The 21,947-nt window shown below is 46.3% G+C and overlaps 1 protein-coding gene across 1 annotated transcript; it reads left to right on the top strand.

Annotated features, from left to right (window-relative positions):
* The first annotated feature begins 1,926 nt into the window (after window positions 1-1,926).
* fhdc3 (FH2 domain containing 3) lies at window positions 1,927-21,705 on the top strand. Its single transcript, XM_082957588.1, has 12 exons — window positions 1,927-2,092; window positions 3,146-3,650; window positions 7,416-7,477; window positions 10,857-10,959; window positions 11,367-11,452; window positions 11,631-11,731; window positions 11,895-11,965; window positions 12,197-12,304; window positions 13,698-13,768; window positions 18,852-18,969; window positions 19,744-19,908; window positions 20,476-21,705. The coding sequence occupies exons 2-12, from the start codon at window positions 3,225-3,227 to the stop codon at window positions 21,703-21,705; spliced, it is 2,541 nt and encodes an 846-aa protein (XP_082813714.1). The 5' UTR covers window positions 1,927-2,092; window positions 3,146-3,224.
* The last annotated feature ends 242 nt before the right edge of the window (window positions 21,706-21,947 follow it).

The raw sequence follows: 21,947 nt of genomic DNA, 5'->3' as shown, positions 1-21,947 counted from the left end.
CTCCCTCACTCTTCAACCTCTGCCTCCCTCATTCTCTTCAACCTCTGCCTCCCTCATTCTCTTCAACCTCTGCCTCCTTCATTCTCTTCAACTTCTCTGCCTCCCTCATTCTCTTCAACCTCTGCCTTACTCATTCTCATCAACCTCTGCCTCCCTCACTCTTCAACCTATGCCTCCCTCATTCTCTTCAACCTCTGCCTCACTCATTCTCTTCAACCTCTGCCTCACTCATTATCTTCAACCTCTACCTCCCTCCTTCTCTTCAACCACTGCCTCCTTCATTCCCTTCAACCTCTATCTCCCTCATTCTCTTCAATCTCTGCCTCCTTCATTCTCTTCAACCTCTGCCTCCCTCATTCTCTTCAACTTCTTTCTCCCTCACTCTTCAACCTCTGCCTCCCTCATTCTCTTCAACCTCTGCCTCCCGCAGTCTTCAACCTCTGCCTCCCTCAGTCTCTTCAACCTCTGCCTCCCTCAGTCTTCAACCTCTCTGCCTCCCTCATTCTCAGCAACCTCTGCCTCCCTCATTCTCTTCAACCTCTGCCTCCCTCATTCTCTTCAACCTCTACCTCCCTCCTTCTCTTCAACCACTGCCTCCTTCATTCCCTTCAACCTCTATCTCCCTCATTCTCTTCAATCTCTGCCTCCTTCATTCTCTTCAACCTCTGCCTCCCTCATTCTCTTCAACTTCTTTCTCCCTCACTCTTCAACCTCTGCCTCCCTCATTCTCTTCAACCTCTGCCTCCCTCATTCTTTTCAACTTCTTTCTCCCTCACTCTTCAACCTCTGCCTCCCTCATTCTCATCAACCTCTGCATTCCTCACTCTTCAACCTCTGCTCCCTCATTCTCTTCAACCTCTCTGCCTCCCTCATTCTCTTCAACATCTTCCTCCCTCATTCTCTTCAACCTCTGCCTCCCTCACTCTTCAACCTATGCCTCCCTCATTCTCTTCAACCTCTGCCTCCCTCATTATCTTCAACCTCTGCCTCACTCATTCTCTTCAACCTCTGCCTCACTCATTCTCTTCAACCTCTGCCTCCCTCAGTCTCTTCAACCTCTGCCTCCCTCAGTCTTCAACCTCTCTGCATCCCTCACTCTTCAACCTCTGCCACCCTCATTCTCATCAACCTCTGCCTCCCTCATTCTCATCAACCTCCGGCCTCCCTCATTCTCTTCAACCTCCCTGCCTCCCTCACTCTTCAACCTCCGACTCCCTCATTCTCTTCAACCTCTGCCTCCCTCATTCTCTTCAATCTCTGCCTCCCTCATTCTCTTCAACCTCTTCCTCCCTCCCTCCCTCACTCTTCAATCTCTGCCTCCCTCATTCTCTTCAACCTTTGCCTCCCTCAGTCTTCAACCTCTTCTTCCTCTATTTTTATCTCCCCCGAAATTAAATTAAACAACTCCTTTCGAAAATAGCATCGAAATCTCTTTATTTCTTCCTCGAAGGGACGCCATCTCTACTGCCACTCGTCCGACCCTCACTGCTGTCATATGCAGGGCATGTGTGGTCCACAAAAGTTCAGATTCGATTCGCCTCTTTCTCTCCGATTCACCTCAAGTAGCCTTGTCCTGTAAAACTGATGTTGACCACAGGAGGGAACATTTACTGGAAAGAGTATGTTCTAAACAACGTCTAAAAATAAGACAAATAAAATGGGTATTTTTATTTAGATATTCATATTTTGTTATGTTGAATAAATGAATGTTGATATTTTTTTCTTCTTCAGAATGTAGACATACCCAATATGTTAAGGTAGGGTATCGCCAAATCGGTCCTTGACGCAAAGATCTAGAATACGTTTGCCGTTATTCACACAAGCGAATTCACGTTATAAACGAGGAAATCCATTAGGGCTTGTGTTATCCTGTCCGGAAGTTGATTGATTGATTGATGGGCACGCTCCTATCAGGTGAGAGTGCATGTTTGTGTCTATGTATGCATGCGCTCTTCACTGTGCTTCGCGTACTGCAGCCATACAGCACCCGACGTTTTAGTTTCGATGCAAGACGGTTTGTTGCAGAATGAAATGCTGATCAGCGATTTGCGGAGTATATTGTTCATCTGCGTTTGGAATACGATCTAAACTGGTAGGTGAATAAAGAGTTATAGCCTACCTGTCAACGCGAATACGTTTTTAACGCAAAAATGTTTAGTGACAAAACCATCAGTAGAGTTGAAAATGCAATGGAACCCATTTAACTTGGTAATTTAAACCGAAAAAGGTTTTATTTATTTTATGTACATACCTCATCACGCACAGGCTTTTATCCACAATTTCAAGTCAATTTGATGGAAACATCTCAGGTGGGAAAATGCGCATATTGTTTTTAATGTGGATTTTAGATGATTCGCATTGAACTCTGGCGCTAATTGGATGGAAACCTAACTAATGACGGATTTTACCCGTCCGTTTTGTTGATTTAAGCAGTATGCCAGTGTGAAACCGATTTGTTATGTGTTTGTTGCAACTTGCAGGTGGCCCTTGAGTGAAATCAATTGAAAGCTGTCGCTGTGTTATAAAGAAACAAGTTAAATTGATTGAACCGGTTGCTATGTTATAATGGAGAAATAGAACTTGATTTGTAAGTCACAATTTTGTGTGGTGGTTGGACTATGTAATGGAGTTAGTTTGTTATAGGCTACTGTTGAATTTGCGAACTTTTACTTAGTTGACTTATATATATATATATATATTGACCTTCCTATTTTTGTATTGTACGTTTCATTGCTTTAATCTCTTTTGACTGAAACCAGTCGCGTTTTACTTGCTTTACTGTAGCCTCGTTCTATTTGCCAAAGTTACTTTTGAAACCTGCAAGTTTCTGAAAACATACAGCACCAATTCTCCAGGCAAATGCTCTCTTAAATGTGTCAATTGTCTATTGGATGCTTTGTGTGAACTGTCATCATTGTCCTCCCTAGAGCTACGTGTTCTGTGGTTAGTACATTTTTTTTACAGCCCTGAATATTCAAATGGTTCTAGTTCCATCAGATACTGCGGTCACATTTTGGCACAGGACTAGCATTGACATGGAGAGAAGTAGAGTCACTGTGCCATGTAGGCTTGGGCAATAAATATGTAAATTCATCAGAAGCCTCTCTCTCTCTCTCATATGTCCCTCTGTCCCATCTCTCGTCAGTGATCTGTGCTCTTCTTGGCCTATATAACTTTTACCTCCCCCTCTGGATTGACAACAGACATCTGTCCTCAAGACACTGATGGAAGAAGCTGTAGTCATAGCAACTCATCCCCTTCCTCCCCCTGGCCCCTCTCAACTGCCTCACACACCTCCTAACACACAGGGGTCATCTCTCCATCCCACGCCTGGACCTCCTCCCCCTCCTCCCCCACCCCCCCCTCCCCCCGCCTCCCCAAGAGGAGGCTGCGATGCCTTCTCCCGTAGCGTACATCGACGTTCCAAGATGAGGAACTTCAACTGGGATGCCATCCCCCGTCAGTCAGTCCTTGGGAAGAAGAATGTGTGGACGTCCCAGAGCCAGAGGCCCATGGTGGATTTTCAGCTGGACACCCAGAGGATGGAGGAGATGTTTAGCCGGTCTGACACTCAACTGCCTCTACGAAAGACTGGATCTGTCAAGAAGACAGTCAGGGGCCTGTCCCTATCCACACAGGGCCTACAGAGGGTGAGTACAGGGAGGGTGTGTGTGTAGCGAGGGGAAAGTGTGGGGGGGTTGAGTGTGCTAGGGCTGGAATTGGTCAAATACATGGAACAGCTGGGGGTCATTGAGGTGAGGTCTGAACACCCCTGGGACTAGGTTACCAAACCAACACAACACCCCGCTCTGCCTCACTCCCCCGCTCTGCCTCACTCCCCCGCTCTGCCTCACTCCCCCGCTCTGCCTCACTCCCCCGCTCTGCCTCACTCCCCCGCTCTGCCTCACTCCCCCGCTCTGCCTCACTCCCCCGCTGTGCCAATGAAGACTGATTGAACAAATGAAGAATGATCCACAGTCTGTGTGGCTACTAGATGGTGTAAACTCTACTTAATATCCATGAAAGGTGAGGAGGTGACATGATGATGAAGGACAGAATTAAAGATCTCTTACTCCAGGGTTCACACAAGGTGCTTAAAGTACTTAAATACCTTGAAAATTAGACATTTTCCCAAGTTGATACTTGGAAATTATTTTAATTTAAAATGAGAACAGAAAATGATCAAATATGAAAAATGTATTTGTCTTCTGAATTAATTTCCAGGCAGACTGCCGAGTTTTGTTTCCTCACGTGTTTTGCGCTGTGGTTGCCAGGCGAGCTCGCTCATTCCACCCACACTAACACTCAGCCAGGCAGGTACAGAACAGACTGATTAGGCACTGCCACCAAATGTCACACATCGTGCTTCTACACCTGCATTGCTTGCTGTTTGGGGTTTTAGGCTGGGTTTCTGTACAGCACTTTGAGATATCGGCTGATGTAAGAAGGGCTATATAAATACATTTGATTTGATAGCTAAAATGCCGGGCAAATGTAGATTCATCTTGCCTGGCAGGATATTGTTTTATGAAATGGGTTTTTCCAGACCCAACCAGGGATGTAGTGGAGGGTAAATTCATGGAAACGCTGTTTACACCAGTGGCGGTGCGTGGGTAAAATCACTGGGGGAAAAAGCCATATTATAAATGCTTTGTTTGCTAATATAACCTGTTAGTTCATATGCCTTGAGACTGTGATCTAAAGGCCTATAGGCCGAGACAATAAGAAGACACAGTGGCAGAATAAATTCAACCACACCTTTTTTGTTTTATCACAAAACCAGAGAGCAACATCTGTCAGGTGAAGTCCACAAAGGATATTGCATGTATCAATCAAGGTAATGTTTCAGACATTTTCGGACCTCTTTAAAAAAAAAAAAAAAACGATTGATTTAGAACCACAGACGGTTACCGCAAGTCGCAAAGAAAACAGGAGCTGCCTCCACTATTCCAGCACCATTTGAACATGATCATATCACCACTGCTTAGTCTAATACAGTGACAACTAAAACAATGTTGTCCCATTTAAGGTGTGTGTGTGTGTGTGTGTGTGTGTGTGTGTGTGTGTGTGTGTGTGTGTGACGACAAAAACATGTTGACTCGGTCTATCACTCTGTCATACAGTACAGGCTTTTATTTGTTGTTGTCCCTGGCTACCTGGCTAAAATGCGTGCTCTCTAGCCTAACTTCCTTTCATGGGCAACGTTAGATGGTTAACGCTAGCTAGCCAGCCACCGGAGGGCAATAATTCAAGTTGTTTCTCAATGACCTAAGCTCTCAATGCAATTTGATAGGAGTGACGCCAAATCCAAGCTGGCTTCCCTTGACACTTTTTTTTTAAATAAAATGTTTGGTGCGTCAGGACCAATCACATTTGAGCTCACTCAGTTTAGGTCAATGCTGATTGGCTATTTAAAAAAACATAAATAATAATAATTATCAAGGAAGGCCAAATGCTCGCTGGCTTCCCTTGCATTCAATAGACATTTTTTCAGTACACGACACACAGATGCGTGCGACTCTTGGCTGCAGTAAGAAAGCCAATTGCCATCTGCACCCATTCAACAGCCTAGATTTACATTTTCATTATTTCTAAACAAAATAACTTTTTGGGGTTGTCATACGCTTCCCTCTGTTTTTTGATTCTTGCTTGAACAGTTGCTAAGATTATATTTGGTTGTGATCTTACAAAATAACTTTTTGGGATGCAGCAGTTGTCAGATAGAATGCTAACACTCATTGACATAGGCTGTAGCAAAAGTTAGCCAAAGAGCCATTTTACTGGTTGAAGTGGAAGTGTTTTTTTTTTTTTTTTTTTTAAGTATAATTTAGTTGATTTGCAATGACACAATCATTACAGTACCAGTCAAAAGTTTGGACACGCCTACTCATTCCAGGGTAGTAACCAAAAAAAGTTAAAACAAATCCAAATATATTTGCCTTGACAATCCAGTACATCACTGGTGACAAGCTTCCTGAAATCCATTACCTATATACCAGGCGGTGTCAGAGGAAGGCCCAAAAAAGTGTCAAACTCCAGTCACCCAAGTCGGACAGTAATCTCTAATACCGCAAGCGGTACCAGAGCGCCAAGTCTAGGTCCAAACGGCTCCTTAACAGCTTCTACACCCAAGCCGTAAGACTGCTGAACAACTAATCAAATGACCACCCAGACTAGTTACATTGCCACTGCTTTCCGCAACATTTTATTTGTGAAATAGTATGGACTCTTTTTATTTAGATAATTATCTGAGTTCTAATCACGCCCACCACTGAGAACAAGTGGAATCATGATTGATTCATGTATGCTCGATATGTTTGCTTGCTCCTACGGATTTGCCTTGTTAGCAGGGCATTCTCACCACTCTGTCCAACGGACCGGTGAAAGGAACTACCTCTGGCTGTTAACAAGGTAGCTAGTTATAACTAAGCTAGTTATATTCAAAAGATGTTCTAATTACAAAATACCTTTTTCTTTATAGAGAGTAGTGAGACAGACAGTGGTGAGTCAGGCTGCAGTGAAGGAGGTAAAGGAGATGCAGAGAGCGAGAGGAAGTATTGAAGCAAGCAGGGAGAGGTTAGTAGTACACTGGTTCTCAAACTTGGGGTCCCTTAAAATTCAGGGTCCCCTGAGTCTCATCTTATCAAATAAATAACTTGTTTCTCTTGAAATGGTTACAGAGTACAACATTTTAGAGTCAAACTAAGTGCCTTTTACACTGTCAGAATTCACTTTCATGTCGTTATGTGTCGGGACAGCCTGTGGGATCAAAACATTCTTTTGAAATATAAAGACAATTGAATTATCATATTATATACACTGAACAAAAATATAAATGCAACAATTTTACTGAGTTTGTTCATATAAGTGAGTCAGCATCATCAGTACTGACTTACTGTATGTAGTAAATAAGTAGTGAAACACATTATTGAGCTAAATTCGTTTTTTTAGTTTGTGGTGATATACTGCCATCTGGTGTCGACTAAAAACAATTGCATAATAGGAACTATTACAAATTGATGGTCCCTGAAAATAAATATTAGTGCTTGGAAAAAATACTTGAAAGTCCTTGAATTTGACTTGCCACTGTCTGTACGAACCCTGTTACTCATACCCAGTGCGGTGTGCGTGTTGATGGTGCATCCTTATTCAACTAATTTTGATTATAAGGTTATGTAGCAAGATTTCTTAAGAATTCATCCCAGTTCTTGAATTGCTAACTGGTGTTTGAAATCTGTGTCATGGTGACACTAATACCAATGTGAGCCCCCTCCCTAAAAGTTTTAAGATTTCTATCTTGGGCACCCCCCAAGAGTCAACAGGTAATTGGATCCCTGGCTCATCTTAGTAGCGTCATTTTAGTAGTGTGGTTGTTTCTATGTCTGACTAGGTTGTGTTTTATCTTCTCTCTGTAGGTCTTAATCCTCAACTCTAAGAAGAGTATGAATGTTGGCATCTTTCTGAAGCAGTTCAAGAGGTAAAGTGGGGCCAGGGGTGGGAGGGTATGAACCCGGGGCAACAAGGGCCAGGGGGAGGGGGGGGCAATAAAATAAAATAAATGTTCCATTTGCTCAAAAAGCATATTTCTCTCAAATTTTGGCCACAAATTTGTTTACATCCCTGTTGGTGAGCATTTCTCTGTTGCCAAGGTAATCCATCCACCTGACAGGTGTGGCATATAAAAAAGCTAATCAAACAGCATGATCATTACACAGGTGCACCTTGTGCTGGGGACAATAAAAGGCCACTCTAACATGTGCTGTTTTGTCACACAACACAATGCCACAGATGTCTCAAGTTTTGAGGGAGTAGGCAATTGGCATGTTGACTGCAGGAATGTCCACCAGAGCTGTTGCCAGAGAATGGAATGTTCATTTAATTTCTATACCGTAAGCCACCTCTAGCGTCATTTTAGAGAACTTGGCAGTACGTCCAACTGGCCTCACGACCACAGACCATGTCTAACCATGCCAGCCCAGGACCTCCATTTGCTTAACCTGCGAGATTGTCTGAGACCAGCCAGGCTCCATGACAGCTGATGAAAGTGTAGGTTTACACAACCAAATAAGTTCTGCACAAACTGTCAGAGATACCGTGACGAGATCCTGAGGCCCATTGTCGTTCCATTCATCCACCGCCATCACCTCATGTTACAGCATGATAATGCACAGCCCCATGTCGCAAGGATATGTACACAATTCCTGGAAGATGAAAATATCCCAGTTCTTCCATGGCCTGCATACTCACCAGACATATCACCCACTGAGCATGTTTGGGATGCTCTGGATCGACGTGTACGACAGCATGTTCCAGTTCCTGCCAATATCCAGAAACTTCACACAGCCATTGAAGAGGAGTGGGGCAACAGGCCACAATCAACAGCCTGATCAACTCTATGTGAAGGAGACGTGTTGCAAGGAGATGTCGCGTTGCATGAGGCAAATGGTGGTCACACCAGATACTGACTGGTTTTCTGATCCATGTACATAATTTATTTATTTTTTAATTAAGGTAAGTTATCTGTGACCAACCGATGCATATCTGTATTCCCAGTAATGTGAAATCCATAGATTAGGGCCTAATTAATTTATCTAATTTGATCGATTTGTTGAATGTTGCGTTTCTTTAAATATTTGTGTTCAGTGTACAGTCGTGGCCAAAAGTTGAGAATGACACAAATATTAATTTTCAGTCTGCTACCTCAGTTTGTATGATGGCTATTTGCATATACTCCAGAATGTTATGAAGAGTGATCAGATGAATTGCAATTAATTGCAAAGTCCCTCTTTGCCGTGCAAATGAACTGAATCCCAATAAAACATTTCCACTGCATTTCAGCCCTGCCACAAAAGGACCAGCTGACATCATGTCAGTGATTCTCTCGTTAATGAGGACAAGGCTGGAGATCACTCGGTCATGCTGACTGAGTTCGAATAACAGACTGGAAGCTTCAAAAGGAGGGTGGTGCCTGGAATCATTGTTCTTCCTCTGTCATCCATGGTTACCAGCAAGGAAACACGTGCCGTCATCATTGCTTTGCACAAAAAGGGCTTCACAGGCATGGATATTGCTGCCAGTAAGATTGCACCTAAATCAACCATTTATCGGCACTTCAAGGAGAGCGGTTCAGTTTTTGAGAAGAAGGCTTCAGGGCGCCCAAGAAAGTCCAGCAAGCGCCAGGACCATCTCCTAAAGTTGATTCAGCTGCTGGATCGGGGAACCACCAGTACAGAGCTTGCTCAGGAATGGCAGCAGGCAGGTGTGTATGCATCTGCACGCACAGTGAGGCAAAGACTTTTGGAGGATGGCCTGGTGTCAAGAAGGGCAGCAAAGAAGCCACTTCTCTCCAGGATAAACATCAGGGACAGACTGATATTCTGCAAATGGTACAGGGATTGGACTGCTGAGGACTGGGGTAAAGTCATTTTCTCTGAATCCCCTTTCCAATTGTTTGGGGCATCCGGAAAAAAGCTTGTCCGGAGAAGATGAGGTGAGCGCTAACATCAGTCCTGTGTCATGCCAACAGTAAAGCATCCTGAGACCATGTGTGGGGTTGCTTCTCAGCCAAGGGAGTGGGCTCGCTCACAATTTTGCCTAAGCACACAGCCATGAATAAAGAATGGTACCAACACATCCTCCGAGAGCAACTTCTCCAAACCATCCAGGAACAGTTTGGTGACGAACATTGCCTTTTCCAGCATGATGGAGCACCTTGCCATAAGGCAAAAGTGATAAGTAAGTGGGTCGGGGAACAAAACTTTGATATTTTGGGTCCATGGCCAGGAAACTCCCCAGACCTTAATCCCATTGAGAACTTGTGGTCAATCCTCAAAAGGCGGGTGGACAAACAAAAACCCACAAATTCTGACGAACTCCAAGCATTGATAATGCAAGAATGGGCTGCCATCAGTCAGAATGTGGCCCAGAAGTTAATTGACAGCATGCCAGGGCGGATTGCAGAGGTCAGAAAAAGACAGGTCAACACTGCAAATATTGACTCTTTGCATCAACTTCATGTAATTGTCAATAAAAGCCTTTGACTCCTATGAAATGCCTGTAAATATACTTCAGTATTCCATAGTAACATCTGACAAAAATATCTAAAGACACTGAAGCAGCAAACTTTGTGGAAATTAATATTTGTCATTCAAAACTTTTGGCCATGACTGTACATTATCAGCCGTGAGTGATCAGTCACTCATTATGATGTAACGGACCTTGTCTACTTCCAGAGTCACCACTAAAACCAAAACACAGTTCATCAACTTCTCAACTGACCTTATTGGTGCATGTTCAAACATATTCAACTGTATGGCTAATGTGACACGTTGTTTGTTACAAAGGAGAAACAATGCCTTTATTACAAAACTTCATACTTGACAATGGAACTAATTCACTCTTTGGAGGTGTTTTCTCTTTACTTGATCCAGTTTATCACCTAGTTAGACTGGATCAACTATAACCAGTTATCACCTAGTTATCTGGCTATAGGAGTGTATCTTGTGCTCTTAACGTTATATTTCTGCCACATGCATAACGTTAACTCAATGTCCAGCCAGCCCTAACTTTGACTAACAAATGTACCTACTGTAGACGACACTGGTTCTGTGTTTCTCAATGACATCTGCCCTTGAATGGAATCTATTGGAATCGATGCTATATAGATTGTGTTTAGACAAGAATGGTTGACGACGTTGGAACGACAATGCATCCCTGTTTTTACTTGGTGAGAGCTTGGATATTTCCGTATGTACATAACTGAAGCAGTCGCTGTCTTTCGACTAGACTACTTTTCCGTGGAGCAGTGATTATTAGGGTGACCTATGCACCGTGGCTGTTCTTTCTCTCCCCTGTAGGCCGGTGAGGGACATAGTGGATGACGTCAGAAGGGGGAACTGGTTGAGGTTTGGAGCAGGAAAACTCAAGGAGCTCTGTAAACTACTGCCAGATGAGGGAGAGGTAAGTAACTAGCTAACCACACAACTATTTTCTTATGCTCACTCCATCACACTGTAAACTACTGTCAGATGAGGGAGAGGTAACAATAACTGAATTTAGACAATTCTGATGGGGTTTTTTTTCCCACTACTTGGTCTTTTGTCCAACCACGAGATCTTTTCACATCTGATCATTTTCAGAGCTTATCTGATCACAAATGGGCTGCATTTACACAGGCAGCACAACTAACCACCCTCTTTTCTCACTTCATCACATGCTCCAGCCCAGGGTTGAACCGGTGAACTGTCGTTGGCTCCAGCCCAGGGCTGAACCGTCACGTTAACAGTGATCTGTTGTTACATGTGTTTCTTTATGTTCCTTGGTGCTGTCTGTCTGATGGGACTGATGATGTGTTGTCCTCCCACCAGGTGAAGAAGCTGTGGTCGTTCAGTGGAGACCTGACCCAGCTGTGTGAGCCAGACCTCTTCATGGTGCTGCTAGTTAAAGTACCTGGGTGAGAAGGGGTTCATTGTGAGGGTACTAGGTTAGTACCTGGGTGAGAATGGGGTCATTGTCAGGGTACTAGGTTAGTACCTGGGTGAGAATGGGGTCATTGTGATGATGTTACTAGTTTGGGATGGTTAGTACCTTGGTGAGAATGGGGTCATTGTGATGGTGTTGTCTATCTCTAGCTATGAGGAGCGTCTGAGGACTCTGATGCTGAGAGAAGAATTCTTCCCTCTGATGGATGAGCTGAAACACTCCATCGCTGTCATGACTAAAGCAGCCAATGGTGACACACTACTCCACCTCTGTCCCGCTCTTTCTTTCTCTCCCTCTTTATTTCTTTCTCGCTCAGTCTTTCAATTCAAAGGGCTTTATTGGCAGGGGAAATGTATATGTATGCATTGCCTAAGCAAGTGAATAATAATTCTCTCTCTCTCTCTGTCCCTCAGAGCTGTTGGTCTGTGACGACCTCCACTCAATCATCCGCCTGGTGTTGAAGGCTGGGAACTACATGAATGCTGTATGTAACACAATTTTATATATATATATATATATTATCAAGGACTTACAATACATGTGTATTCTCTACTATCATATGGTACTGTACGTGGGCCTTGTTTTCAAACAGTTTTTTAATGTGCCGTCTATTCGTTAGTGTCTGACTGCTAAATGACTAAAGTTAATATGTTGTTATTGTGTGGTTGTTTTAGTCTGTATGTATGTGGGCAGTGAAAGTAAACTGTTGTTTTAGGGTGGGTACGCTGGCAGTGCCATCGGTTTCAGGATGGCATCGCTACTAAAGCTGGCAGACACCAAGGCCAACAAACCTGGCATGAACCTGTTGCACTACGTCACCATGGTGAGGAGGGAGGGAGACATGTGAGGGAGGGAGACATGTGAGGGAGGGAGACATGTGAGGGAGGGAGACATGTGAGGGAGGGAGACATGTGAGGGAGGGAGACATGTGAGGGAGGGAGACATGTGAGGGAGGGAGACATGTGAGGCAGGGCAGGGAGAGCTGGCAGGGCAGGGAGGGAGACATGTATGGCAGGGAGAGCTGGCAGGGCAGGGAGAGCTGGCAGGGCAGGGAGGGAGACATGTATGGCAGGGAGAGCTGGCAGGGAGGGCGGGAGAGCTGGCAGGGCGACATGTATGTATGGGAGGGAGGGAGGGAGGTATGTATGGGAGGGAGACATGTATGTATGGGAGGGAGGGAGAGCTGGCAGGGCAGGGAGGGAGACATGTATGGCAGGGAGAGCTGGCAGGGCAGGGAGAGCTGGCAGGGCAGGGAGGGAGACATGTATGGCAGGGAGAGCTGGCAGGGAGAGCTGGCAGGGAGGGCGGGAGAGCTGGCAGGGCGACATGTATGTATGGGAGGGAGGGAGGTATGTATGGGAGGGAGACATGTATGTATGGGAGGGAGGGAGAGCTGGCAGGGCAGGGAGGGAGACATGTATGGCAGGGAGAGCTGGCAGGGCAGGGAGAGCTGGCAGGGCAGGGAGGGAGACATGTATGGCAGGGAGAGCTGGCAGGGAGAGCTGGCAGGGAGGGCGGGAGAGCTGGCAGGGCGACATGTATGTATGGGAGGGAGGGAGGTATGTATGGGAGGGAGACATGTATGTATGGGAGGGAGGGAGAGCTGGCAGGGCAGGGAGGGAGACGTATGGGAGGGAGAGCTGGCAGGGAGGGCGGGAGAGCTGGCAGGGAGGGCGGGAGAGCTGGCAGGGCAGGCAGGGAGACATGTGAGGGCGGGAGAGCTGGCAGGAGAGCTGGCAGGGAGGGAGGGAGAGCTGGCAGGGAGGGAGGGAGAGCTGGCAGGGAGGGAGGGAGAGCTGGCAGGGAGGGAGGGAGAGAGCTGGCAGGGACGGGAGGGAGAGCTGGCAGGGACGGGAGGGAGAGAGACAGACATGTACGGGAGGGAGGGAGACAGACATGTACGGCAGGGCAGGGAGGGAGAGCTGGGCAGGGCAGGGAGGGAGAGCTGGGCAGGGCAGGGAGGGAGAGCTGGGCAGGGCAGGGAGGGAGAGCTGGGCAGGGCAGGGAGGGAGAGCTGGGCAGGGCAGGGAGGGAGAGCTGGGCAGGGGCAGGGAGGGAGAGCTGGGCAGGGCAGAGCGACGAGGGTGAGAAAGGGATGGAAGGGATTAATATGAAAATATAAATGAAGACGATGTGAACGTACACATCCAGACTCCGAGGATAAAACATTCTACTGGAACGAAACTAACTTCATCTTTCTCTGTCCCCACCCACAGCAAGCACAGGAGATAGACGTGGCCTTGTTGAACTTCCCTGAGCAGCTTCAACACATTGGGATGGCTGCAAGGTAGACAATCATTATGGCCAGTTACTACCTTGTACCTATTATTCAAACTCATGTTTTGTTGTTGTTTATCAATGGTTGCTCACAATGTAAAGAGCTTTGTGATTTCTGCCTGGAAATGAAAAGTGCTCTACAAATGAAATGTGTTATTATTGGCTTGAAATAAGTGAAATGTTTTTTCTTATTGATTTAGATTTGGGGATTCTTTATAATGTACTCTTCTCTGTTGATGAAGTGGTACATACAGTTGAAGTCGGAAGTTTTCATACACTTATGTTGGAGTCATTAAAACTCGTTTTTCAACCACTCCACAAATTTCTTGTTAACAAACTATAGTTTTGGCAAGTCGGTTAGGACATCTACTTTGTGCATGACACGTAATCTTTCCAACAATTGTTTACAGACAGATTATTTCACTTATAATTCACTGTATCACAATTCCAGTGGGTCAGAAGTGTACATACACTAACTTGACTGTGCCTTTAAACAGCTTGTAAAATTACAGAAAATTATGTCATGGCTTTAGAAGCTTCTGATAGGCTAATTGACATTATTTGAGTCAACTGGAGGTGTACCTGTGGATGTATTTCAAGGCCTACCTTCAAACTCAGTGCCTCTTTGCTTGACATCATGGGAAAATCAAAAGAAATCAGGCAAAATGTCTGGAAAAAGATTGTAGACCTCCACAAGTCTGGTTCATCTTTGGGAGCGATTTCCAAACGCTTGAAGGTACCACGTTCATCTGTACAAACAATAGTACGCAAGTAGAAACACCATGGGACCACGCAGCCGTCAAACCGCTCAGGAAGGAGACGCGTTCGGTCTAGAGATGAACGTTCTTTGGTGCAAAAAGTAAAAATCAATCCCAGAAAAGGACCTTGTGAAGATGCTGGAGGAAACGGGTACAAATGTATCTATATCCACAGTAAAATGAGTCCTATATTGACATAACCTGAAAGGCCGCTCAGCAAGGAAGAAGCCACTGCTCCAAACAGCTATTTAAAAAAAGCCAGACTACAGTTTGCAACTGCACATAGGGACAAAGATCATACTTTTTGGAGAAATGTCCTCTGGTCTGATGAAACAAAATAGAACTGTTGGGCCGTAATGACTTATGTTTGGAGGAAAAAGGGGGAGGCTTGCAAGCCGAAGAACACCATCCCAACCGTGAAGCACAGTGGTGGCAGCATCATGTTGTGGGGGTGCTTTGCTGCAGGAGGGACTGGTGCACTTAACAAAATAGATAGCATCATGAGGTAGGAAAATTGTGTGTGTATATATATATAGTATATATATATATACATGCACTGAGCGGTTTGACGGCTGCATGGTCCCATGGTGTTTCTACTTGCGTACTATTCTTTGTACAGATGAACGTGGTACTTTGAAGCGTTTGGAAATCGCTCCCAAAGATGAACCAGACTTGTGGAGGTTTAAATCTTTTTCCAGACATTTTGCCTGATTTCTTAGAGAGAGAGAGTGAGTGAGTGAGATTTTTTTGGGGAAGAATCAACAAGTGGGACACAATCATGAAGTGGAATGAAATTTATTGGATATTTCAAACTTTTTTTAACAAATGAAAAATTGGCTTTTGTGAACAGCAGTTTTCAGTTCTTTCCACAGATTCTCGATTGGATTCAGGTCTGGACTTTGACTTGGCCATTCTAACACCTGGATATGTTTATTTGTGAACCATTCCATTGTAGATTTTGCTTTATGTTTTGGATCATTGGAAGACAAATCTCCATCCCAGTCTCAGGTCTTTTGCAGACTCCATCAGGTTCTCTTCCAGAATGGTCCTGTATTTGGCTCCATCCATCTTCCCATCAATTTTAACCATCTTCCCTGCCCCTGCTGAAGAAAAGCAGGCCCAAACCATGATGCTGCCACCACCATGTTTGACAGTGGGGATGGTGTGTTCAGGGTGATGAGCTGTGTTGCTTTTACGCCAAACATAACGTTTTGCATTGTTGCCAAAAAGTTCAATTTTGGTTTCATCTGACCAGAGCACCTTCTTCCACATGTTTGGTGTGTCTCCCAGGTGGCTAGTGGCAAACTTTAAACGACACTTTTTATGTATATCTTTAAGAAATGGCTTTCTTCTTGCCACTCTTCCACAAAGGCAAGATTTGTGCAGTATACGACTGATTGTTATCCTATGGACAGAGTCTCCCACCTCAGCTGTAGATCTCTGCAGTTCATCCAGAGTGATCATGGGCCTCTTGGCTGCATCTCTGGTGAGTCTTCTCCTTGTATGAGCTGAAAGTTTAGAGGGACAGCCGGGTCTTTGTAGATTTGCAGTGGTCTGATACTCCTTCCATTTCAATATTATCGCTTGCAGTGCTCCTTGGGATGTTTAAAGCTTGGGAAATCTTTTTGTATCCAAATCCGGCTTTAAACTTCTCCACAACAGTATCTCGGACCTGCTTGGTGTGTTCCTTGTTCTTCATGATGCTCTCTGTGCTTTAAACAGACCTCGGAGACTATCACAGAGCAGGTGCATTTATACGGAGACTTGATTACACAGGTGGATTCTATTTATCATCATTAGTCATTTAGGTCAACATTGGATCATTCAGAGATCCTCACTGAACTTCTGGAGAGAGTTTGCTGCACTGAAAGTAAAGGGGCTGAATAATTTTGCACGCCCAATTTTTCATTTGTTAAAAAAAGTTTGAAATATCCAATAAATTTCGTTCCACTTCATGATTGTGTCCCACTTGTTGTTGATTCTTCACAAAAAATTGTTTTATATCTTTATGTTTGAAGCCTGAAATGTGGCAAAAGGTCAAAGTTCAAGGGGGCTGAATACTTTCGCAAGGCACTGTATGTATGTATGTATCTCAAAAAAATAAAGGGAACACTTAAACAACACAATGTAACTCCAAGTCAATCACACTTCTGTGAAATCAAACTGTCCACTTAGGAAGCAACACTGATTGACAATACATTTCACATGCTGTTGTGCAAATGGAATAGACAACAGGTGGAAATTATAGGCAATTAGCAAGACACCCCCCAATAAAGGAGTGGTTCTGCAGGTGGGGACCACTTCTCAGTTCCTATGCTTCTTGGCTGATGTTTTGGTCACTTTTGAATGCTGGCGGTGCTTTCACTCTAGTAGTAGCATGAGACGGAGTCTACAACCCACACAAGTGGCTCAGGTAGTGCAGCTCATCCAGGATGGCACATCAATGCGAGCTGTGGCAAGAAGCTTTGCTGTGTCTGTCAGCGTAGTGTCCAGAGCATGGAGGCGCTACCAGGAGACAGGCCAGTACATCAGGAGACGTGGAGGAGGCCGTAGGAGGGCAACAACCCAGCAGCAGGACCGCTACCTCCGCCTTTGTGCAAGGAGGAGCAGGAGGAGCACTGCCAGAGCCCTGCAAAATGACCTCCAGCAGGCCACAAATGTGCATGTGTCTGCTCAAACGGTCAGAAACAGACTCCATGAGGGTGGTATGAGGGCCCGACGTCCACAGGTGGGGGTTGTGCTTACAGCCCAACACCGTGCAGGACGTTTGGCATTTGCCAGAGAACACCAAGATTGGCAAATTCGCCACTGGTGCCCTGTGCTCTTCACAGATGAAAGCAGGTTCACACTGAGCACGTGACCGAGTCTGGAGACGCCGTGGAGAACGTTCTGCTGCCTGCAACATCCTCCAGCATGACCGGTTTGGCGGTGGGTCAGTCATGGTGTGGGGTGGCATTTCTTTGGGGGGCCGCACAGCCCTCCATGTGCTCGCCAGAGGTAGCCTGACTGCCATTAGGTACCGAGATGAGATCTTCAGACCCCTTGTGAGACCATATGCTGGTGCGGTTGGCCCTGGGTTCCTCCTAATGCAAGACAATGCTAGACCTCATGTGGTTGGAGTGTGTCAGCAGTTCCTGCAAGAGGAAGGCATTGATGCTATGGACTGGCCCGCCCGTTCCCCAGACCTGAATCCAATTGAGCACATCTGGGACATCATGTCTCGCTCCATCCACCAACGCCACGTTGCACCACAGACTGTCCAGGAGTTGGCGGATGCTTTAGTCCAGGTCTGGGAGGAGATCCCTCAGGAGACCATCCGCCACCTCATCAGGAGCATGCCCAGGCATTGTAGAGAGGTCATACAGGCGCGTGGAGGCCACACACACTACTGAGCCTCATTTTGACTTCTTTTAAGGACATTACTTCAAAGTTGGATCAGCCTGTAGTGTGGTTTTCCACTTTAATTTTGAGTGCGACTCCAAATCCAGACCTCCATGGGTTGATAAATTGGATTTCCATTGATTATTTTTGTGTGATTCTGTTGTCAGCACATTCAACTATGTAAAGAAAAAAGTATTTAATAAGATTATTTCTTTCATTCAGATCTAGGATGTGTTGTTTTAGTGTTCCCTTTATTTTTTTGAGCTGTATGTATATGAATATATATGAATGAAGCAACATCTCAAGACATCAGTCAGGAAGTTGAAGCTTGGTTGCAAATGGATAATGACCCCAAGCATACTTCCGAAGTTGTGGAAAAATGGCTTACGGACAACAAAGTCGAGGTATTGGAGTGGCCATCACAAAGCCTTGACCTCAATCCTATAGAACATTTGTGGGCAGAAATGGAAAAAGCGTGTGCGAGCAAGGAGGCCTACAAACCTGACTCAGTTACACCAGCTCTGTCAGGAGGAATGGGCCAAAATTCACCCAACTTATTGCGGGAAGCTTGTGGAAGGCTACCCAAAATGTTTGACCCAAGTTAAACAATTTAAAGGCAATGCTACCAAATAGTAATTCAGTGTATGTAAACTTCTGACCCACTGGGGATGTGATGAAAGAAATAAAAGCTGAAATCATTCTCTCGACTATTATTCTGACATTTCACATTCATAAAATAAAGTGGTGATCCTAACTGACCTAAGACAGGGAATGTTTACTAGGATTAAATGTCAGGAATTGTGAAACTGAGTTGAAATGTAATTGGTTAAGGTGTATGTAAACTTCCGACTTCAACTGTACATGGATTTACTGTCAGTTACTGTAGTAATGTGGATGAAATGGTACCCCCCCCCCCCCCCAAAAAAAGTGTATTTACTGTAAATATCTTTCCAGGGTGCAGAAGCAGGAGGTGGAGTTAGACATTCAGAGGGAGGAAGAGAAGGTGAAGGAAGCCAAGATGGATGCCAGCACACAGCCTGAGCTCCAGTTACAGATGGAGACCTTCCTCATGGTGAGAGATGACCAACATACACACCTTTTCTCTGTGACCTGTTTACTGTAGAAGTCCATCCCTGATGCATAGTGTGTTAGTGAGTCTCACATAACCACTGTCAATATCCTGGACATTTTGAAACGTTATGGGTGACCAATTTGTTAGTTTTATATTTTATAATGTGGGGCGGCAGGTAGCCTAGTGGTTAGAGCGTTGGGCCCGTAACCTAAAGGTTACTGGATTGAATCCCAGAGCTGACAAGGTAAAAATCTGTCGTTCTGCTCCTGAACAAGGCAGTTAACCCACTGTTCCTAGGCCGTCATTGTAAATAAGAATTTGTTCTTAACTGACTTGCCTAGTTAAATAAAAATATATTGCTTGAGTGTAAAAGCACTGGACATTTTATTGAAATGAACTTAGATTTTTACAGTGAATGTGACAACATTTAACCATAAACCAAACACATGCAACTGAGTTGTACCTATTGTTCTCTCTCTCTCTCTCTCTGTTCTACATCTCAAACACTGTTCTAATGCTGTTTAACCCCAGTGGTTTTCCTGTATATATTTTCTCTCTCGCTAACCTAGTGATCTGACTGTAGAACTCTCTGTGTGTGTCGCTGTCTCTGTGTGTGTCGCTGTCTCTGTGGTGTGTGTCGCTGTCTCTGTGTGTGTGTCGCTGTCTCTGTGTGTGTGTCGCTGTCTCTGTGTGTGTGTCGCTGTCTCTGTGTGTGTGTCGCTGTCTCTCTGTGTGTGTGTGTGTGTGTCGCTGTCTCTGTGTGTGTCTTGTCAGAGGGCTGAGGCCAGACTGGCTGACCTCCATGCCGGTCTGTTGGACCTCAACTCCCTGAGCCAAGCTGTAGCAGAGTATTTCTGTGAAGACCCAGCCACGTTCCAGCTGGAGGTGTGCTGTTCCATATTCCACTCATTCTGTGAGCGCTTCAACAGGGCTGTTCAGGTGAGACTGGATGGAACACATTAGGTTTGAGAAATTCCTCTTAACTTTTCCCACAATGCTATTTTCTCCCCCCCCGGTTGGATGATTCCTGCTTATTCCTTTTTAAATCCAGGAGTCTTCCAACCAGGATTTCCAGAAAACGTTCCCCAAATTCCCCTGCTAACTTGGCTTTTGTATGTATTTGTTTTGATAGTACCACTGATTTTGATTAGTGCATTGTTGGGAAAGATCAAGAAAGTAATTGCACTGTACTAGTGCATGTGACAATAAAAGTTGAAATGTTGCTACCCTAGGTGACGTGTTAACACATGATGATGATGATGAGGAATCTGGGACAGTCTGAATTCCCTGAAGAGTATAGTGATCTTCACAGTGACAGGCAATTCCATCTGTCCACATTTAGTTAAATATTGGGTCACTCAAACACACACCCCCCCCCCCCCCAACTCTGTTTTAGCCATTTCATGCACCGCACACTCACACCCTTCCATCTTCTGTCTCTCGCTCCTTTCCTCTCCTTGCCTCTCTCTCTCTGACCTCCATCACTGTGTCTCTCCTCCCAATCAGGAGAACTGTGAGCGTGAGGCAGCTGAGCTGAGACGCAGGCAGAGGGAGAGGTTCTGTAATGTGGCCAAGCGTCGCTCCACTGCCACCTGCTCTGACCTGGAGCCTGCCGGCCCTGGCTCTGCCATGGAGTCTATCCTCCACAGCTTCCTGACCACCATACGCCCCAGGGGCCCCAGGGGTCTGGCAAGGCGCAGACACCACCACCACCTCCCCCCTGTGATGCTGTCCCCCATCGGGGGCTCGCCCATCGAGCCCTGCCCCAAGTCCAACCCCCAGGCCGATGAGCCAGAGACTAGAGCTGGTCCAGGGCCTAGCCGGTTCACCAGACCAGGAGGGAGCACCCTGGGTGGGGAGGCAGATGTGGTGACACCCCGGAAGGACCAGGGACAGAGGGAGGAGAAGAGAGGGGAGGGCTGGCCCAGGGAGCTGGATAGCCCTGATGCGGTGGTGGAGAGGTTGGATGGGGGGGTGGAAGAGGCAGACTCCTATCTGGACCGCCCTTCAGAGCAGAAAGAGGGGAAAGAAAACGAGGGGGAGACAGCGACCCCAGAGGACCAGTGGAGATGTTTTGGGTCAAATAGAGCCTCTTCCATCAACCAGAAACGAACCCCTAAGAGCTGTAGCCGCCGCAGCCTGTCGTCCATTGACCAGAAACGAACCACTAAGAGCTGTGGCCGTCGCAGCCTGTCCCCTCGCCAACACACACCCCCCACCCAGAAGGAGGAGAAGAGAGCGGGCAAGGAGGAGAAGGAAGAGGTGCAGAGGATGCGTGTCGTGTCCAGGAAGGTGCTTCGCTACCAGACTGGCCGAGGCAGGCGATCTGGTGACCCAGAACATCCTGAACTGCCAGAGTTGGGCGACAAAGCGAGCCTCGTCCCCCAAAACCACACCCCCCAACGCTCCACACCTCACCCTATCTCTCAACCCTCCACCCCTCGCCCCAGGGAGATGAGAGAGGTAGACCTGGCTCTCTGTAACAGCATGGGGAACCTGGGCTCTCCCTGGACCATCCTCAGCCCCCACATCTCACCCCAAAACCACACCCCCCACCGACGACACTCCTTCTTCGCCCCCAGCGCCGACGATGGCCTTGACGATGGTGTCTGGTCATTGCCCCCCACCCCCACCCGCCCTTCCACCCCACCCGCCCTTCCACCCCCACCCGCCCTTCCACCACCACCCACCCTTCCACCGCCACCTGCCCCCCTCTGGTGCTGCTGGGGAGGATGAGGGCTATGGAGGGACACCCTGGACCCTCAGACCTCCATGGAGAAGCAGGGAGGGGGCCCTTGTCCCTGCCTGACTGCCCCAGTCAGAGAGCTCTGTCCCAGGGCCCCTTGCTTCGCTCTCTCTCCCTGGATGAGACTGGAGGGAGCCAGGCTCCAGGATTCAGATTCCGCCTTGGGGACCTGTTCCAGAGGCGCAACGCGCTGTGGGCCCCAGTTGGTGCTGGGACTGAGACAGGGATTGCT

This window comes from Salmo salar, chromosome 11 (assembly GCF_965601325.2).
Source record: "Salmo salar chromosome 11, fSalSal1, whole genome shotgun sequence".
NCBI classification, from domain to species: domain Eukaryota; kingdom Metazoa; phylum Chordata; class Actinopteri; order Salmoniformes; family Salmonidae; genus Salmo; species Salmo salar.
Note: the sequence above shows the minus strand (reverse complement) of the source record. Positions and strands in the feature narration are given on the sequence as shown.